Here is a 21,860-nt window from a genome sequence, read left to right as displayed (position 1 = left end):
AAGAGGAATTATGCTTACTTCCTCCCTGCTCCAGTGCTGGACTCCAAAGGCCAATAAGTAGTGCTATACACCTCATTTGGAACTCTGTGCTGGAGCAGAGAAGACATAAGCAGTCCTTCATCTGCCAGATAGAATGGGGTTTTCTGAGTGGGCGAGTGAGTAAACAAAATGTAGCAGAATGATGGGAAAAGATAGCGAGAGGGGTTTGAATGGAGGGTAGTGTCTCCTGGGGATGCTTGGAGGAAGGGGAGATGGAAAAGTGCTGGGTGGGTCATCTAGATGAGAGAGAGATTGCTCTATGTAAGACATTGGGGATATGATTTGGCTTCAAGGGTAGGTTTAGAGGTTTGATTGAGCTTTGGAGAGGACATTAGAAGTACATTTGTATTTTGGGGTGGCTGGGGACTTTGGAAGGATGTTTGGACTTTGCAGGAAGAGCTTGATGAGCCCAGGGTTGGAGTGGTGGACGTTAGTTGCAGACCTGGCTTTGAGGTGGGCTTGCATATGGTAATTTTTCAAGGCAGGGGCCATTTCTGCTACAATTTAGCAGGGGCCATTTTCTGCTACAATTTAGCAGGCTAAATTGTCTGAAAATTATCCTATAGATAACAGTAGCTTTCTTAATATAGCTAGCAATCTTGGCTATTCAGCAGCACTTTGAAAATGGGCCATGATATGCTTGTTAATAATCCTCTCTAGCCAACCACTTTATTAGCTTTCATTTATCAAAATAGCATATTCATTTTGGTAAGTAATTTCCCTTTTGGAAAGATTTTAAAAATAAAAATAATCCAATACATGTTTCTTACTGCTGTTTTTATTTTCTATTACAGATGAACCACTGTGGAACTCAAGCCCCCATCTGGTTGTCTTTGAGGGAGTCAGAGACCTTGCCTCAGCCTGGAGAAAGCAAGAAGCTTACAGCTTGTGCAACATGGCAGTTTTTCTTTAGCACCACAAAGAATTGTTGCCTTTTCCGAATTCCTATCACTTTAACAAACTGTGGAGATTTCTTTGTATATTTACTGCAGCCTACCCAGGGTTGTATGGGATATTGTGCAGAAGGTGAGGCATCAAATGGTAGCATTGATATATCTCCAGATTTATCTTCCTTTTCTTCTTAACATAGTGATGTCCCAAATTCCTAATGAGGACAGAGAAAAGAGTGATCATCAGTATTGAAAGCAAAAGCCCTTGGCTTTGGCTAGGAAAGGCCACTGGAGACTTTGGCAAGGGTTGTTTCTGTGGAATGTACAGAGCAAAAGCCAGACTGGAGTAGATCAAGAATGACTTGATAAGAAGAAAAGTGAAAAGAAGTGGTGAACGACATGTTTCAGTAGTTTGAATGTGAAAGGGAGGAGGAAGATTGGATAATAGCTAGCAGGGCATGTAGAGTCCCATGAGGTTTTTATGAGGAGTGGTGTGATCGCAGCATGTTTGAAGGCAGCAGGGACAGTTGCAATAGAAAGTGATAGATTGATGATGTGATAGATCTCCTGCAGACGGTGTTCAGGAGGACAAGATTTAGATTTACTGGTGTTGGCTTCTCCACTGCTATTGACCACCCATTGATGAGTGACTCTGTCATCTTCTGCCCCTGGTTGATAGGAACAATACAAATAGGAGCAGGCATCTAATATTCCAGATTCTTATTTGACACTGTCTGTATGTGTATATCTAGTTTCCACATTCTAAAAAAATATTTCTTTTGGTTGGGGGACTCCTTGTCTGATCAGTGCTTTCATCAGTGTTGATTGTGCTCATCCTATGTACCTGCAGAGGAACAAACTTTCCGCTTCCTCTCCCATTCTTTTTATAACTGCTCTTTGATGCCACTGGCAATGGCATGATGAATTTTAATCATCAGGGGATGAACAGCTTTTGAATATTTGCTATTACACGGATTGCAGCTTTGATTAAATGTACTTCTGCGATTCCCTTGGTGTGGTTTTTCAATTTTTGTTGAATCTTTACCACCTCAACTTTGTGGATGATGAAATTTTAAACAGATCACTAGTGGCACTGACTGTGGGGTTTTAGTGTTATAATGCACCCAATAGTGTGCACATGCATAGACACTGAGAAGAAGCAGTTAAGATTTCAAGATATAAAGCACACACTACCGTGTGCTCATTGACATAAACTGAGTGACACTTACAGAAAGGCTGAGAGAGCATAGACTGCTGTTCACCTTCCTGTCAGTCATACACAATGAAACATAGAATCTGGGTACTGTAATGCAGAGACTTCAGATAGACTTGTAATCTTTCTACAGCACTGATTTTAACTTTGGTTGACAGTACACTGAATGTAATATTCAAGAGATTAGTGACTTCTAATATGACACAGTAAGAACATAAGAAACTGCCATGCTGAGTCAGACCAACAGAGGCCAAACCAGGCCACAAGAACCTGGCAATTACTCAAACACTAAGAAGATCCCATGCTACTAATGCAATTAATAGCAGTGGCTATTCCCTAAGTCAACTTGATTAATAGCAGTTAATGGACTGCTCCTCCAAGAACTTATCCAAACCTTTTTTGAACCCAGCTACACTAACTGCATTAACCACATCCTCTAGCAACAAATTCCAGAGCTTTACTGTGCGTTGAGTGAAAAAGAATTTTCTCTGATTAGTCTTAAATGTGCTACTTGCTAACTTCATGGAATGCCCCCTAGTCCTTCTATTATTCAAAAGTGTAAATAACTGATTCACATCTACTCGTTCAAGACCTCTCATGATCTTAAAGACCTCTATCATATCCCCCCCCTCAGCCTTCTCTTCTCCAAGCTGAACAGCCCTAACCTCTTCAGCCTTTCCTCATAGGGGAAAAGAACAGGCAACAGCTCATATTTCTTTTTTTAGCTAAATGGTGTTTTAAAACATTTTTTTCACTCTAAGAGCTTCATAAAGTCTCTTTCTTCTCTCTGAAATCCAATAGAGAAATGACTTAACAAAATGGTGACTGCTGAAAGTTAAGTTTTGCTTTAAGTTTCAGATTTAAAAAAATGAGGAAGTCATGCTGATATGGGCTGCTTGAAAAAGTGCTTCAAATTTGATTTAATGACTGGAAAAGGAACAGTGTGCAAATCCAAGGCTCTCATGCTAAACTTTCAAAAGGGAAACTTTGATAAAATGAGAAAAATTGTTAGAAAAAAACTGAAAGGAGCAGCTACAAAAGTAAAAAATGTCCAAGAGGCGTGGTCATTGTTAAAAAATACCATTCTAGAAGCACAGTCCAGATGTATTCCACACATTAAGAAAGGTGGAAAGAAGGCAAAACGATTACCGGCATGGTTAAAAGGGGAGGTGAAAGAAGCTATTTTAGCCAAAAGATCTTCATTCAAAAATTGGAAGAAGGATCCAACAGAAGAAAATAGGATAAAGCATAAACATTGGCAAGTTAAATGTAAGACATTGATAAGACAGGCTAGGAGAGAATTTGAAAAGAAGTTGGCTGTAGAGGCAAAAACTCACAGTAAAAACGTTTTTAAATATATCCAAAGCAGAAAGCCTGTGAGGGAGTCAGTTGGACCGTTAGATGATCGAGGGGTTAAAGGGGCACTTATAGAAGATAAGGCCATTGCGGAAAGATTAAATGATTTCTTTGCTTCGGTGTTTACTGAAGAGGATGTTGGGGAGGTACCCGTAATGGAGAAGGTTTTCATGGGTAATGATTCAGATGAACTGAATCAAATCACGGTGAACCTAGAAGATGTGGTAGGCCTGATTGACAAACTGAAGAGTAGTAAATCACCTGGACCGGATGGTATACACCCCAGGGTTCTGAAGGAACTAAAAAATGAAATTTCAGACCTATTAGTAAAAATTTGTAACTTATCATTAAAATCATCCATTGTACCTGAAGACTGGAGGATAGCAAATGTAACCCCAATATTTAAAAAGGGCTCCAGGGGCGATCCGGGAAACTACAGACCGGTTAGCCTGACTTCAGTGCCAGGAAAAAGAGTGGAAAGTGTTCTAAACATCAAAATCACAGAACATATAGAAAGAAATGGTTTAATGGAACAAAGTCAGCATGGCTTTACCCAGGGCAAGTCTTGCCTCACAAATCTGCTTCACTTTTTTGAAGGAGTTAATAAACATGTGGATAAAGGTGAACCGGTAGATATAGTATACTTGGATTTTCAGAAGGCGTTTGACAAAGTTCCTCATGAGAGGCTTCTAGGAAAAGTAAAAAGTCATGGGATAGGTGGCGATGTCCTTTCGTGGATTGCAAACTGGCTAAAAGACAGGAAACAGAGAGTAGGATTAAATGGGCAATTTTCTCAGTGGAAGGGAGTGGACAGTGGAGTGCCTCAGGGATCTGTATTGGGACCCTTACTGTTCAATATATTTATAAATGATCTGGAAAGAAATACGACGAGTGAGATAATCAAATTTGCAGATGACACAAAATTGTTCAGAGTAGTTAAATCACAAGCAGATTGTGATAAATTGCAGGAAGACCTTGTGAGACTGGAAAATTGGGCATCCAAATGGCAGATGAAATTTAATGTGGATAAGTGCAAGGTGATGCATATAGGGAAAAATAACCCATGCTATAATTACACGATGTTGGGTTCCATATTAGGTGCTACAACCCAAGAAAGAGATCTAGGTGTCATAGTGGATAACACATTGAAATTGTCGGTTCAGTGTGCTGCGGCAGTCAAAAAAGCAAACAGAATGTTGGGAATTATTAGAAAAGGAATGATGAATAAAACGGAAAATGTCATAATGCCTCTGTATCGCTTCATGGTGAGACCGCACCTTGAATACTGTGTACAATTCTGGTCGCCGCATCTCAAAAAAGATATAATTGCGATGGAGAAGGTACAGAGAAGGGCTACCAAAATGATAAGGGGAATGGAACAACTCCCCTATGAGGAAAGACTAAAGAGGTTAGGACTTTTTAGCTTGGAGAAGAGACGACTGAGGGGGGATATGATAGAGGTGTTTAAAATCATGAGAGGTCTAGAACGGGTAGATGTGAATCGGTTATTTACTCTTTCGGATAGTAGAAAGACTAGGGGACACTCCATGAAGTTAGCATGGGGCACATTTAAACTAATTGGAGAAAGTTCTTTTTCACTCAACGCACAATTAAACTCTGGAATTTGTTGCCAGAGGATGTGGTAAGTGCAGTTAGTATAGCTGTATTTAAAAAAGGATTGGATAAGTTCTTGGAGGAGAAGTCCATTACCTGCTATTAATTGAGTTGACTTAGAAAATAGCCACTGCTATTACTAGCAATGGTAACATGGAATAGACTTGGTTTTTTTGGGTGCTTGCCAGGTTCTTGTAGCCTGGATTGGCCACTGTTGGAAACAGGATGCTGGGCTTGATGGGCCCTTGGTCTGACCCAGTATGGCATGTTCTTATGTTTTTATGTTCTTATGGCCAGAGGCCTCTGCAGGGCTGGGGGATCACACGCCGGCGTTGGCTGGTGTGCGCAAGTTAGGCAGGCGTAACTTGTGAAATAAAGCTACGGGGGGGGGGGGGGGGTTCGGGCTCGGGGGGCGGGATAGGCAGGGGAAGGGAGGGGAAGGTGGGGGGGGGGGAATGGGGAAAGCCAGCTGGTCTCCCCGAGGGCTTGGCGCGTGCAAGGTGCACTAGTGTGCACCACCTTGCACGTGTCGACCCCGGATTTTATAACATGCGTGCGGCTGCGCGCGCATGTTATAAAATCGGGCGTAGATTTGTGCATGCCGGGTTGTGCGCACAATTCTACGCCCGCGCGTACCTACTAAAATCTGGCCCTTTGTGTGCATATATGCTATTTTTATGCATGAAACCCTTTTTAAAATGTACTCCTTATTGTCCATGTTCCATTATCCATTCTGCTTAAGAACAAAATATAATAACTAAATAATTTATCTTGCTAGGTAAACTGTCTGTGCCGTCATCATTGCCACCACCACCTCCAGCTATTCCTGACATTGTGGCAGAATTGAAGGGTCACAGCATTTACCTAAAATGTTCCTTTGACACATCTTCTACAAAGAGTTCCCTGGGATTTACTGTAGCATGGTCCAGGCTTTCTTCTAAAGGAATCAAGGAAGAACTGCGGCAGGAGACAACTGTTCAGCCATTTTCACTGCTAGAGCTGGACGGCATAAACCTCAGACTTGGAGACCGGGTACTTTAAAATAAAATATTTTTCTACAATACTTATGTTTTTGCTTTCCAACATTCAAAATGTTGGAAAAAATTATATTGAAGGGATCAATGCATGTCTGTCCATAATAATGCTCCAAAAAAGGGATGCAAATTCACCACATTTGGCATGCAGGAAGTCTTGGTCAAGACTGAAAACTAGGAACATTGGATCAGTATGTTAGGAGAACCGAGCTTAAAAATGCCCCATTGCTTTCTATGGGGAACAGTTACAGGCTGCAGTGCTCCCGGCTTTTCCTCTCATCCCCCCAGCCCTTTGGCATAGAACTATTGTGGGGTTGAAGCTTCTAGAGGAGGATAGCTGCAGTTCATGCCTGAGATATGAAAGGAAGAGCAGCTGAGAGCTACAGATCTTCTAGAAAGAGTTAAAGCTTAGATAGAGTTTTGTATTGAGCTAACAATCAAGTAAGTAAAATATTTGATTCTTGATGATTGTTTCTGCTGTAATTTCAGTAGGCTCAGTTTACCCAGAGGTTTACTCTCTACAAGGCAAAGGTTGAATATCAGGGTGCCCTGACTATCTGCTGACAAAAAGAGATATTTGGCTGCTACTTAGTATGTTCTGCAACACTCAATAGTTTACATGGAGGGTCTCACAATAGACATTTAGGATGTGCAAGAGGCAGGGCCTGTACTTATTGTACTTCACTCTACCTCCATTTCAAACCACAAAGGGTTATCTTATCCAACTAGATATATAGAGGTGGATATTCAATGGGATTTTTCTGGTTAACTTCTGAGCTATCCATATAAAAGCCAAGGTTTGAATATCATCACCACATATCCAGATAACCTGTATCCGGATAATTAATTTTACAGATAAAATGTATCCGGATTACTTGAATGCAGTTTGGGCACATTCTGAGGCAGAGTTAATTTAGCTGAATAACTTATCTGGCTAACTCTGATATTTAGAGTTAACTGAGTAAGTTATTTGGCTAACTCTAGATGGGACCAAGAGCAGTGTTAAAATTATCTGGGAATGTATTCCCAGATAACTTTAATCTTAACTGGTTATAGTAAAAAAACATATAGCCAGTTAAATGGTAACATGTGCCCCCTCCAAAATAAACCAACCAACTTAGGCCTATATTTTCTAAAACACAGTGGCGGCGTGAATCGCGCGGTGCAGGGGGGCAGGGGAGGTGAAGCGGGGGCAGGTCTGCGAAAGCCGGCAGCTATCGCACCCAATAGCAACTTCATAAATGGTGGTGCTATTGGGCACGAAATGGGCAGCGAAAAGGCTCCTTACCTTTTCGCCGTCCACGCTGTCTTCGCGGCGTCCGCCCCAGACGAGGTCCCTTTTTGCGTGCGCTAGCTTTAAATAATGACCCCCTTAGTGGGCCTATCGGCTCTATCACCCTTCCCCCTACCTCCCCCCACCTCAAAAAAAGATAAAATGTTTAAGGGTCAATAGCCACACCTGTTCCCCACGGTTTCGCAAAATAACTCCTCCTCCAAGCCCCTCCTCCCATCCCCACCCAGTAGCCCCAGGCCTTCAGCCCATTGGGATCATACTACACTCCAGCAAGCTGGAAGAGTGGAGCTCACTCTTCCAGCTTGCTGTGAAAGCTTTGCTGGAAGCCACTGGGAGTGGTGTGAGTGTTCCACTCTGTCAGCAGCTCAAAAGGTTTTGGGGGATGCTGTGTGGCGAGGGGGAGGGGAAATAAAGCAAGGGCCAAAAGTAAGGGTTATTTTATTTATTTACTTATTTATTGTGTATTTAGCTCAAGTTTTTTCATTGGTAGCTCAAGGTGAGTTACATTCAGGTACAATGAGAAAGCACTGGGGGGAAGGTCATCTATTAGCCCAATAGGTTTTAAACTTTTTATCTAACTTAGTGGAGAGGAAGGGGGATGAACTGGCAGACTCGATATTAAGTGTCGCTGGGGTAAGAGGTGGGAGTTGCACCAGTAGGCCCGCTAAGTTGTGTTTTGTTTTTTTGGGCTCATCACCACGTAATCGGCTATATTCTTTGAATATAGCTGGTTAAGATTAAAGTTATCTAGGACGTACCCAGATAACTCTGAATCCTGATATTTAAACATAGCCAATTAGGTTTCAAAATTAGCTGACTACTTATATCCGGATAGCTTAATTTGAGAAAATTCAGCGGGATGTTTATCCCGCTGAATATCCCTGATAACTTATCTGGCTAACGTTAGCCGGCTAAGTTATCCATTTTCCACTTTATTAAACATTGACCTCATAGCTTTTATTGACCTCTACTTGGTGACTACCCTTAATAGATTTATTCCTTCCCACAGTAGGAGCAAATCTGGATAGCTTTCCTGTTGCCCACAAAACTCCCATTTTTTCTTATGGGAGGAAAAAAACATTTTATTTCCCTCCCCTGGAAAATCAGGAGAGGCCCGTGCCACCTTCCATCTTTCTACTCTGTTTGACTGAATTGGAATAGGATCAGAAAAAAAATGTCCTGGGAAAAAAGTGAGATAAAGGTCCTATTTTAGAGCCTTGTCTTTCTCTTTTTGGAGAGATTGTACTGCAAAAGCTGCATTATATCCTGACACTTGCCTGTTGCAAAACAGCTTTGACAGTCCTTAGGTACCCGGCAGGCATCACAACACACTCCCTAACCATACTTCACCCGCTTCCAACATTCGTATCTTACTTCTCGTTCACATTCACGCTGATACATTTATAGTGCAGGGGCCAATCACTCTCTATACTTATTCAATAACATGCAAAGCTATATGAAAGAAATGTTTTAAAAAGATTGTATTTCCTTTCTTTCTAGAGGAGAGAATTAGGGGAGGAAAGAAGAGGGTCTCCCAGCGCCTTATTGGGTAAAATATTGGGTCATATCCCTGCCTGCAGGGGAACCTCCTCTTACTATTGCTCCTGGGAACAGAGGATAAATGTATAGGTGAGACAGAAAGAAAGGAAAAAGAACAGTCAATCAGAAAAGCTACCGACAGCACAGCAGGCATAGAGTAGAAAACACTGCACCTCCAATAGGAACCATCTTTCCCCCTGGAGTAAAGTCCTGAGAATGCATGCCCCCATGCATCCACTGATGGCATCCTTTGACTGCAGGACTCTGGAGAGCGTGCTGCTTGTTCTGTTTAATTAGAGGTTAAAGACAAGAGATGGGGAAGAACCTTCCCCTTCCCTTCTCCTCCCCAACCTCTAAATCATTCCTTTTCCCTTTTTTGACTTTTGGGCCCAAACTGAAGTAAGTTGTGCATGCCGGCTGGCTCACGAGGCTCTGGCACAGCAATGAATGGCGCCAGCCCGGCCCGACCCCCAACCCGTCCCTCCCCACCCAGAACATGCCCGCCAGGCCCACCCCTTCAACGAAGCCCAGTAGTTCTTCTCGTAACGGGTTTTATTTGTGTGGCCGGGTCCCTTTGAAAATGCGTGCGGGGCGCGCAAGGCCCAGCCACATGTGTAACCCCCGTTATTAATGTGCGCAACTTTTTAAAAATCTACCCGTAACAGTATAAGGACAATCAGATCAGTTTACCCCCTTTGTGCCTTCTTAAATAACAAATGTCTTGTTGTGGAGCGCTAGGAGAGCGATCCCACTCCTGGGAGATGTGTGTCCTTGGGCCACGGCTCGACCCCAGTGAAACTCTGAAGAGGTGCCGCGAGTGGCGTGGCATGCCCGAGCATGGGCTGGACGGGAGCAGGGCTGGAGTGATGACTGGAAGACAGGCCCTCTTCTGGTCCTGCACGCTTCGGAAGACCCAACAACGCAATGTTGGTCTTGTGAACAGTCCTCCGACCGTTCCCAGTCCTTTCAGACCTGCCGCAGGGTACGGCTCGAAGCGGCAGGCCAGATGGAGGCCAGGGCAGCGAAGACTGAAACATGGATTCAGACGAGACTCAGGAACGACGTAGACTCAGGCATAGACGTGGACTTCAGGAACGAGGTGCAGGATGCATAGACATGGACAGGCACAGACGTGGACTCAGGACGAGGTACTGGATGCACAGAGGTGGAGTCAGGAACGAGGGCTGAAGGAAGACATGGGCACTGTCCCTCAGGGCGCCCTACTCAGACCACCCGCGGGACTGAGTCGCGGACCACCCTGTCCCATGCGCGCCCTACACAGCCCTGGAAGGCTGGTCGCGGATCACGCTGAGAGCGGAAGAGCACAGGGAAGAAGCAGGTTGCTGCACTCCAGGCAGCTCAATGCATAGTTTGCTGCACTCCTGGCAGATCAAGGCAGATACGCTGCACTCCTGGCAGCTCAAGGCAGATACACTGCACTCCTGGCAGCTCAAGGCAGGTTAAAGTATCAGGGTCAGGAACAAAGACTAAGACAGACCTCAGGGCTGGAACAAGGACATCTGGAACAGCAGGTAACATCAGGACTGGAACACGGATACTGGAATAGGAGACACACCTCAGGGCTGGAACATGGACATCTGGAACAGCAGGTAACATCAGGACTGGAACACAAGTACTGGATCAAGAGACAGACCTTAGGACTGGAACAGCAGGCAGACATCAGGACTGGACGAGGAGATCCGAAAGAGAACAAGAAACACAGGACCTTGCAGAAGTGCTGGAACACGGACGACTTCCTGGAGCGAAGGATCTCAGGAGTGACCAACTCCTTGCGAAGGCAAAGACAGACTGAACGCTGAGCCCTTTAGTAGAGCTGAGGTGGACAACGCCCAGGGAGGGGTCAGCAGGGGGCCACACCTGGCTGGCCCTTGAAGAGGAGCAGAGAGGCGCGCGCCTGCGCCCTAGGAAGCTGGAGAGAAGAGCTGGAAGCTGGTGGCGTCCTCAGCCACGTGGAGGGCCCAAGGAAGCCACAGAGCAGCCCTGGACTGGAGCTGGGTGAAGGCAGGTCGCTGGAGCAGCTCCCAGCCGCAAGGACTGAAGCAGGAAGAAGCAGAGAGAGGTAAGGCTGGCTGCAGGGGAAGCAGGGGGCTGTAGCAGGCTGCAGGCACTGCTCCACGCTGCAAGGCTGAAGAGAGAAGTGCTGGCTGCAGGGAGCTGTAAGAGGCTGCAGGCACCGGCAGGGATGGCTCCCGGCCGGGTGAGGACCCGGGCTGAAGCAGGCACTGGCAGGGACAGCCTCCCTGCTGGCTGAAGGTCCAGGGATCACAGCAGCACGTCAGGGGAAGGCAGAAACAGGAGCAGAGGAGTCGACCGCATGGGAACAGCTGCGGGGACGGCCCCAGCTGATTCAGGGAGAGAGAAGCAGCAGCGTCAGCAGCCCGACTGGCTGCGAGAAGGTAAGAGCCTGCCCACACTCCTCGCGGGCAGGATCACAACATGTCTATTAATATATAGGGCAAATTTGTAAGCCCTATGGACCACATTAATTGGGTAACCACACTGCAAAAATTGATCCTGCATATACATCATATTCTGTTTAAAATCACTGCAAAATCCCTGTAATTTATTTTTATTTATTTATTTGTTGAGTTTTTTATACCGTCATTCAGTAAAGCCATCATAACGGTTTACAAAATTTAAATTGTAACTCTTTTAACAGTTGTGCAAAAGTATAACAATGTGCATATTAAACAGAGGTTAAACATTTCAAGTCCAGAAAGTATCATTAATTGGGAGGAGGCTTGTTTGTTCTGGTTGGAGAGAAGTTATTTTGAGGTTTTTGGATGAAAGCTCGATTGGGAGTTAGGATGTTCAGAAGTATGAAGGTCAGTGTAGAATTTGCGAAACAGCAATGTTTTTAGGTCTTTTTTGAACGTTTTGAGGTTGGGTTGGGTTCTCAGATCTTTAGGTAGGGAGTTCCAAAATTTAGGGGAGGCAATGGAAAAGGCTCTTTCTCTTGTAGTTGTCAGATGTGCATCTCTGATGGGGGGAATGTTTAAGCATCCTAAGTTGTTTGAATGTAGGTTTCCTTGAGGATTCTGGGGGGTTATGTTTAAGCCATTTAGTCCTTGATGATCATTGTTTAGAATTTTATGAATGATGGTCATTGATTTGTGTTCGATGCGTGCTTTAATTGGGAGCCAATGAAGTGAGATCAATATGGGCGTTATGTGTTCATTTCTCTTTGTTCCAGTCAGAACTCTGGCTGCTGAGTTGTGCAGAATCTGGAGCGGTTTGAGGTTTGAATAAGGTATTCCAATTAGTAAGGAGTTGCAGTAGTCGAAAGTAGAGAAAATGAGTAGTTGTAAGACAGTTCTGAAATCATAAGGGTTAAGAAACTATTTTAAATGTCTTAGGGTAGGAGTCTGTGATATCCTTCTTTAGTTTTTTTTGATATGTGGTTTTTGAATGAAAGTTCTTTATCAATGATAATTCCGAGGTTCCTGGTGTGGGTGATAGGGAGTATAGAGTTCATTTGTTTGTCAAGTAAAGGCAGGGGTGGCAGAGTTGGATTGGGTTTTTTGTCCATGTTGATGTTTATTATGAGCTTCAGAGAATTTAGGAGATGTTTAATTGAGATAAGTAGAGCTGAGGTTTTCTTGTAGGTGTCTTCGATTGAATTTTGGATGGGAATTAGAAGTTGAATGTCATCAGCTGGAAACAGTTGACAAAGGACTGAAAATCATTGATCTTCCAATGTATGAGAAGCTGATATCCAATGGTTCACAAGGGGGAGCTTCCAAATTTTCTCTCCAAATACAACTTAACGTGCTCTTGTACTCAAGTGCCAATGGCTCAGATGGTCTTACCTATGAATAATAGCGGGCACAGACACAAAATGATATAGATGACATCCTTAGATTTACATGTTGAATGTTGACTCAAAATGAATGGTTTATGATCTGGGAAAATTAATGTATTCCCTTGAAAAGATAATTGATACACACTACATCTTTGACATGGCAAGTGACCTAATATTGTTTCAGTTGGAGCCAAATCTTGTGAGTAAAAAGAAAAGTGTACTAAACTGTCATGAAGATTGTGTGCTCTTTTAAATACAAATACTGGAATGTCTTGAAAAAACCGGATATAAATTCAATATCGGCTAGTATTTCTTAATGCTTTGTCGAACTAAAAGTACTTGAGGTTATAGGGAAGTACACACATGATTCTTGAGTCTTGAAATTTATTATTAGGTGTGAGTAACCAGTCACGATCGGCCATCGTGCTCTTTTGAAGGCCTTGTGCACTAACTTTGGAGGATACACTCATTGCAGGAATCTTGAACGCATATTTGAAATTTGTGTAATGAAATCATCTGTGAAAGAACACAACCATGTCAACCTTAAAAATTGTCCAACAGAAAGGTTAGATCATAAATATCCTCTAATTGATAAGGAAGAGGAAAAGAAGGCCTCAAACTTACCCTGTAGTCTCTGTGCCTCCTTCATCAACTGGCCTGATGAACCCTTTGTTCTTTTTGCTTTGATGGATACAGGGGTTTGTGGTCATTGTATAGTGTGGAGGAGGGGGGAGGATGTGCCCTCGACCTCCCAAGACCAGAGTATCTCCTTAAATCATGATGAGAGGCAACCTTCTGTGGATTACTTGGAGGGAAAAGCAGTATATTCCCCTCAGGTTCTGGCATCAGCTGATGATATGATCAGTGATGCCAAGAGTGGTGGGAGGAAACTCTACTTGAGCACTGGAGAGGACCTGGCAGATCTGTAAAAGGTTGTAATAACATCCACAGGAGATATTGGTGGTCAGAAGGTATGCAGTTACTAGGTCATTCAGAGAAGTATTGGGGCTGATTTTCAACTGGAACAACCTTTCAAGTTTGTATTGGAGGAGATTTGGAAGGCCATTTGGGGTTAGAGTAAGACTTTGACTGTGCAAATGGCACTTATTGTGGATAAAAATCAGTCTTTTTGAAGGGAAAATTACTGCTCAAGATGCTGAAATAACTGTTGTTGGGAGATGTTTAGAGACTGTAGGAGTCAGACTAGCAAAGCTGCTGGGATTCAACAGGCTATAGTTAAAGAGATATTGTTTCTTCATTCCAAGCTTGAAAAAATTCTGTGTCTTTTGAGCAATGGAGTTGCCGATTTGATGAATAAAAATATTTGCATAATCAAAATTATTTTGGAACTTTTGGGACTGACTTTATTTTCCTGCATCTCCTTGGTGATTTAAATATTAATGTTTTTTGAGCCAGGACAATTGAGGTATTTCTTAAGTGATAAGATTGTGCCTTTGAGTGTTTCCCTATCCCTTTTATCTATATCCTGAACTCCTCTGTTATTTCCTTCTTCTATAACTGAGTGTGAAGACTGCACTGGGGCCCCTTACTTTCCTTTTTATTTTACTTCTTCTTGGATTTTGGTATTATTCCCCTCCTCTTATGGTGGACTTTGTGTGAACTTGAAGATAAGGAAATCTTGTTTTTCTTATTTTTGATAAATGTTAATTATATTATTGTGGTATCTGCAAAATCTGATATTTCATCTCAAGTTGTATTTGCTTGATCCATATCTTTAAAAAATTGCATAACCCCAAGAAAATCAGTAGGAAAGCTGAAGTCTCTCTCTCTTCCCTCACCTCTGCCCAGCTTCTTGGATTGTAAGCTCTTTGGGACAGAAACTCTCTCCCCTCACTCTCTGCCCAGAAACTCTCCTTTTCTTTCTACCCCATGCTATGACCACATTGCCCAGCGTCTCTCTCTTTCTATTCTTGCTCTCTTTCTCTCCTGCCCATCATCTGCCTTTCTTCCCATAATCTCCCTCCTGACCCCATCCCAAAACTGACTGATCGTTAATACGCCCTAGATCTGAATCATCCTTCCAATGGTTGTTCCCAAGTCAGCAGAGCACACCCTGAGTCTCTCTTGCAATGATTCTCTCTCAACACAGATGAGTGCAGGCAGGACAAGTGCTTCCATTAGGCAAACTAGACAGTCGCCTAGAGTGCCAAGATTTAGTGGGTGCCAAAATCTTGCCAGGGTGCGGTCCAGAGTGATACTGAACTAGAGTCAAAACTGCCAAAGAAAGGAGCAAAGTTCTGGAGCCACTGCCTCAAGTAGGAGGAAACTCTGTGCTGGAGCTGCCACCAATAGATAAGTTAGGGGAGTGGTGAATAACCAGAGGTTCGCCTAGGGTGCTAAACAGGCTTGCACCAACCCTGAGTGCAGGCTCCCCTGGCAGCAATGGTATCAGCAGGAAGCTACACAGCTCCCAGCACCTGCACATGACACTGACTTCTCTTTCTCAACAGCCGGTTGGCACTCAGAAGTTGCAACATGCGGCATATAATTGCCTGCACCTGGATCCAGAAACATACCTGAGACCTTTTCAGTTGTGATCGCCCTGAGATTCAGTGTGGAGTGTATGTGTGTGTGTGGAGGGGGGGGGGGGGGGCAGTTAGAGCACACTTTCTCATGCACGCTTTCTCTCTCTCTCTTCTCCATTCTAGGAATGACCCCAGTACTCTCTCGCAAATGCCCAAGCCCAACTCTAGCATTGTTCCCCTTCTTTAATCCCAGACCTCTCCCACTGGCTAAGCATCTAAACTCAACAGAGAACAGCCCTCTGCTTTCTACTCCAATCCTTGTCCTCCAATGCAGCATTCAGAGAATGGGAGAAGAAAAGGCCAGACTCAGGCTGGAGCAGACAAATTCAGATAACTTTATTGGCATGACAATTTTTTCATGTTTGCCAAAGTGATACATAAAGTAGCTAAACTAAAAGGGAAAAGATTACAAAATAATGGTAAAACAGTAAGAAAAAATTAAAGGGAGAGCAATGATAAGGACAATTTCCAGGTGTCCATATTGTCCCTAGTCAGAATAAGTTCTGGCTTGGGACAAGAACCCCTGCAGGGAACAAGAGGGGGAGGGAGTGAGATTGGACTGGGTAGAGTAGATCATATTAAAAAAAATAAAAAGAGGCACTCTGCTCCCTAATACAGTCCCTCTCCCCCTGTTCTTTCTCCCTACCTTCCTCCAGGAAACCTGCACAGAACAGGAGATGAGGATCCATCACCCTGAGTTTCCCAAAGTCTCCACCAACACCCCCTCACCCCACTGCATGCACAGGAACCATAGTCACAAATCAGCAGGGGAGGAGAGGGGAATGTGCAAGCTCTCGTCCTCTGCTGAGGTGGTTGAGGAAAATGAGTACCTGTAGAGGCTAAGAGCTTGCAAACTTCTATCTTCTGTCCTCCCCTCCGCACCTCACCTCAGTTCAGCTGTAGCTCAAAACACCTAATTTTTCAAGCCATAGAGAGTCCTGGACCCCAGAAATCTTTGATTTGTGATGCACAGTACACATTTCTTTTTTAACTGGAGGTGCCCTTGCACCACTGTGCACTACTGATACTATGAGCATGCATGGCAGGGTTACATCCATGAGTACTGACATGCGTTCCTGTTCAGAGCAATAGCAGCAGGAGGTATGGAGGGCCTCCTAGCCTAGAAGACACTATGCCAGACAGTATATATCATGGGCATGTTGGAGAAGGTGGTACTAGTTTGCTTGTACGAGTGGAATCTATTAAGATAGAATACATTTTGTTGCAGCATGACTTCTGTAGTTGCAGGGTAAATGATTTTAGAATGTGACCACTAATGTCTTCTAACTCTAATTTAGCATGTATACTATGGCCTTAGTGCATAGCTTGCTGATTTTTGTATATATAGAAAATGGCCATGACATGTAAACTAACTTTTAGCACATAGGTCCACTGAGTGAACACAAATCCATGTTACCTTAAACAAGAGAATGTGTTTATTGAAATAAAGAAAACTGTTATCATTAACATGATAAAAAAAAAAAAGGGCATTAAGAAAAAGGTTCACCAAAACAACATTACAAAATAATCAAGAGCTTGTCATTGTCTGTCTTTTCAGTGAGGTGGAGAGAAAAAACATCCTGGTCAATGGCACCCCTGGCAGTGTAGGCAGACAGCGAAGGCCAACCCCCACAGCCCATCACCAGGTATGTTAGGAAAACAAGGAAGATAATAATCCTTTAATAGTTCCTTTGCCATGCCAATAATTCATCCAGATTACCATATCCAGCAGTAACTCAAACATCAGGGGTGACAGGAGGATGACTCCAAATCTTTCTGCTGCCTAGGTTAGGTCAGCCACATCATTCCTTAGAGAGGCACCCCAGCTGCCATTTACCTAGGACCACTAAGAACTTTCCCTGTGTTTACAGGTATGTTCATTTTGCTTTCCCATTCACAGTGCGTTCTTTGTGACAACTTGTGAGGGACTGAATAAGAAACTCCCTCAGAACACCTTAAAGGACTGGCCACAGCTATCTGGTCTGGTTCTCCTTAAGGGCCAATCTAGCAAGGGATTGTGGGTCACAGGAGGATCCCTGCAGTCTTGCATAATTATGAAAGTAGGGCCCAGAAGGTTGGGGAGGCCCCAGAGAGATGGCAGGAAACCAGCCTAAGTAAGAACTGTGTATATTGGATTGATGTGACACAGCTGAGGTAAGCGGCCTCTGCTCTTTGGTTTTTGCTTGTAAATAGTTTGTGTGGAATCAGCCAGAGTTTGGGCCTCCTTTTTGTACTCCTGGCTATTTCCCCAGCTCATGGTTGTGCCAAGCAACCACACAACTGATGTTGGCTCCAGTGGAGGATGATAATTGTAGCAGTGGATTCTTAGGAAGCTTTGGAGATAGGTGTCATAGGCCTAAGAGCCTCAAACTGTGGCCCACATTGGCGATGATAGTGGTTACTCTGACCAAGAAGGCAGATATGTACTGCACTTCAGTTACTTCTGCTAAGACCAAACATACGGGTGGCCTCCCTCACAGGCGCGTAGTTCTGATTATTTCCTATGAAATGAAAACATATTATAGCCCAGTTGCCTACGCTTGACATTATAAAATTAACATGTCACTGTGTTTGTCTTTCTGCCCACTCCCAGCCCCATCTACTCCCACTGCAAGCATGTCCTCCCTAATAACCTTTGAATCATTCATCCAATTTTATTCAAATTTCTGTCACAGACAGTAGAGCATCCAGTGACCCCTGGCTCATATTCTTCATGTGCCTCCATCACCCACTACACTTAGGGCTAGATTTTAAAAGCCCTGCGCCGGCGCGCCTATTTTGCATAGGCTGCCGGCGCGCGCAAGTTCCGGGGCTTCGTTAAAGGGGCGGGAGGGGCGTGTCCAGGGGCGTGTCTGGGGGTCAGGGGGCGGTCCGGGGCAGGTCCGGGGGCGTGGCGACGGTTCGGGGGCGGGCCGGGAGGGCGGTCCCGAGTCCCCCAGCACTGCGGCCTGTGCCGGGGGATGCGAGGCGGCACGTGCAAGTTACGCCTGCTTGAAGCAGGCGTAACTTGCCCAACAAAGGTAGGGGGGGGATTTAGGTAGGGCTGGGGGGGTGGGTTAGGTAGGGGAAGGGAGGGAAAGGTGGGGGGACGCGGAAGGAAAGTTCCCTCTGAGGCCGCTTCGATTTCGGAGCGGCCTCGGAGGGAACGGAGGCAGGCTGCGCAGCTTGGCGCACGCAGGCTGCCAATTTTGCGCAGCCTTGCGCATGCCGACCCCGGATTTTATAAGATACGCGTGGCTACGCGCGTATCTTATAAAATCCAGCGTACTTTTGTTCGCACACGCGTACTTTTTAAAGATCTACCTCTTAGTATCGCTGTTTTCCTTTTGCACCTTAATTTCCTGAAGGGAAACATACGAGTTTAGTTCAATTCAAACAGAATCTTAAGGAAGTCAGAGCACATTATGACATCATCAAGCTGGCCTGCTCTTGGTTACTGCTTGTAGATCCTTGATCATATGGGTTGAAACATAGCAGCATGTTCTGTGAAGAAGATAAAGAGAAGTTGATGTCTCTGGGAGGTCAGAGCACATTTTGATGTGTTCAGGATGTTTGAAAATGGCTATGCCATTGGTTGATATCATTAAACCAATACCACTCCTGACCCCTCCATTCTCACTTTGTTTAATTTATTAAATCTTTGTGTTTTTCTGTTACACCGTGGTGTTACTCAATGTTAACTGAATATTATAATGGACAACGTCTCTATTTAAAAAAAAACACCTTTTTTTTAATGACAAACATTTTTTTTTTAATTTTTTAAAAGTGGGGTGGAAGGTTTCATACAATGATGTTATGCCATTACTACCATGTAATGTGCTCTGCTCTTTTAATCATTAACCAACCTCCTCCACCTTTTTAAATTTTTTTGTGTCTGTTATGCGTTTTTTTACGTGCCATACTCTTTAAACACCCAATGTGATTTATAAAATTCTTAAAAGACTTTTTTTTCTGCAAACATTTTTCTTATATCTCGCCCATACTCAGCGCCATTGTGTTTCCAACATTAATTGCTTGATCCTTCATTCTAACGAAATCATTATCTTTAACAACACCGACTTATTTGAATCGAATTACTGCTCCCAATGAGGCCTTGTTTCCAATCCGAAGATTTTTCTTCAGGAGACGTTATTTCAATATTCAATGTCGGTTTCCAATGTTATGCGGCGTCACGTCGGATCACCATTTCCGGGCGCTGTCCAACTCTTTTCTGTATACCTAAACCTTTTTGTACCTCCTCGTGGACTTTCAAAACCTCCTATCCGGCTCCATGTTCTATCCATGTCATTACATCGTCAGATCAAAGAACTCCACTCCAGTTCTTCATTCAAGCCATCTGGTGCTTGCGATCTTAATGTGAAAATCTAGTATGCTTCCCTATGATTTAATGTCTAGACCCAATTCCCCCCTCGTTTCAATGCTTGTACATGATCTAATACAATCCACTGAATATGTTCAAATTTATGATGAAATTGGACACAATGTGTTATGATTGGAGCTGTGAGCGTTTGTGTCTGTATCCGTGATTTATGTTCATTCAATCTAATTTTTACTTTACGAGTGGTTCTGCCTATGTACACTTTCGGGCATGGACACACCAGTGCGTATACTATATACTCCATATTGCAGGAGGTGAGCATCTTCCAATTCACTCTGTATTTGGACACTGGGTCCACCCATTGTTCTCCTTCAATGCAATTGTTACAATGCAGACATTTTCCACAATTAAAGTGCCCTCCTCTTACAACTTCTTGTTGTTCCCATAACTGGGCATGAACCAATCTGACCCTTATATTTCTCTCCCTCATGATGACTATCTAGGGGAGCTCACTGAACACACAATGTGCCAGACTCTCCCATCTTGGGCCCTCCCAGTACCAATTTCTCCAATGCACTTTTCTCATCCTCTTTCGCTCTCTCTTCTCTCTCTCTCTCTCTCTCTTTTGGTGTCTCCGGCTGATTTGGACTGAATCAACCATTGATTCCTGTGAACTTTCCAAGACAGGATACCATTTCCTCTGGCACCTTCCAGTACACTGGTCCACTACACTTGTCAGAACCACTCTCTCTGTCTTCTGGAACACCCAGGAACTTCCACCCTTGAATTCTTCTCCACCACACTACTTCTCCAGGACCTCTCTGAGAAAGGTCCTATTGAGCCCCTCAGAGGGAAAGGGTTCTAAGATTACCGGGACTCCAGAGCTTGGAATTCTCTTCCTGCTCACTCTCAGTAATCCACCCGCAACTCCTCTATCCATGTGGGATCAATGATTTATATAATACTAGCAGAATACCCTTGCTGTGCTACGGTGGAGTAGTTGATAGAAACGTGTGAGTTTATTTTACGCAAGATACAAAGTAATTGTTTTGAGCGAGTGAAGGCTTTGGAGTTTACATCTATAGATGTAACGTACGATGTACTATTGCATGATTGGCACGTCATATCCTGCATTACAGACTGCTATTCATATCCCATTCCGATGTGACCCTGGCGGGGTGTTGCATTAGATGGCGGTACGGAATGAACCATTGAATGTAGGACAGTGAGAAGCGGTTAGGTTTTCCAAGGACATGATAGGGAATGACAGAGCCAAGTTTCAGCCTTGTAGATACTTGGCAAGTGGGAGAATTAGTGATGAGTCAGTGAGTGCTTTGGAGTTTATATATATATATAGATTACTTTACTCTTCCCAATGGGGAGTGGTACTCCTCCGTACCATATCTAACACTCTTCTAACATCACCAATAGGCAGGGATTGGTAAAGAGTTCTGTCACACTGAGGGCACCCAGACCTACTGAAGCCACCTACTGCATGCTTGTAAAGGGCAGGAACATGTCCCTAAAACTAAAAGGGGTACCCCTTTACCTAACCATATGTAAATTTCTATGTCAAGGAAAGGAAACAAGGCATCATGAAATGTTCACACATCTTCTTGTTTCTTTCCATGGAAAATCATGGAATCCAGCCCATGCTTGACTTTCTGTTTATGCTATCAGATTTCACTGGAATGGGAAAAAAGTATCGTGAAATAATTGGGGGAAAAGTCCAATAATGGAATCATTTTTTTGTCATTTTTATAGAGATAATACTATGATTGCTGCAATACATCATGGCACCTTTTGTTCATAGGGGCTTTTGCTAGACCCTATCTACTGCACAAGACTCTCATCACACAGTCTACACATGTCCTCCTTTTATTATATTTATTTATTGCACTACTTTTCCATCTTTCCATCAATCAGTCCTAATCAAAGAATAGTAATCAACAGTAAATTATAGTAAATATACATAAATATAAATAGTAAATACATACAATCAATTTTATTCCTCAAACAATCCCCTCTTTCATACCATTTTATTTTAATCCCAAAAGTATGCACTATTTAAACCTACATTATACCCATGCCTATATTAAAATCCATCATTCCAACACACACAACACTAAGGGGCGGATTTTAAAAGCCCTGCTCGCGTAAATCCGCCCGGATTTACGCGAGCAGGGCCTTGCGC

At 43.7% G+C, this 21,860-nt stretch overlaps 1 protein-coding gene across 5 annotated transcripts in view; it reads left to right on the top strand.

The window, feature by feature from the left end:
- VWDE (von Willebrand factor D and EGF domains) overlaps window positions 1-21,860 on the top strand; it is a 268,951-nt gene that overhangs the window by 59,164 nt on the left and 187,927 nt on the right. For 4 of the 5 annotated variants that reach the window (XM_029588981.1, XM_029588980.1, XM_029588982.1 and 1 more), the window contains exons 3-4: window positions 834-1,065; window positions 5,891-6,144. In XM_029588981.1, coding sequence (XP_029444841.1) covers window positions 834-1,065; window positions 5,891-6,144 — 486 coding nt within the window. Of the gene's footprint in view, window positions 1-833; window positions 1,066-5,890; window positions 6,145-16,918; window positions 16,995-21,860 lie in introns of those variants that run through there. The other variant, XM_029588984.1, reaches the window with a different exon arrangement.

Source organism: Rhinatrema bivittatum, chromosome 2 (genome assembly GCF_901001135.1).
Source record: "Rhinatrema bivittatum chromosome 2, aRhiBiv1.1, whole genome shotgun sequence".
Taxonomy (NCBI): Eukaryota; Metazoa; Chordata; class Amphibia; order Gymnophiona; family Rhinatrematidae; genus Rhinatrema; species Rhinatrema bivittatum.
This window is presented reverse-complemented; position numbering and strand designations above follow the sequence as displayed.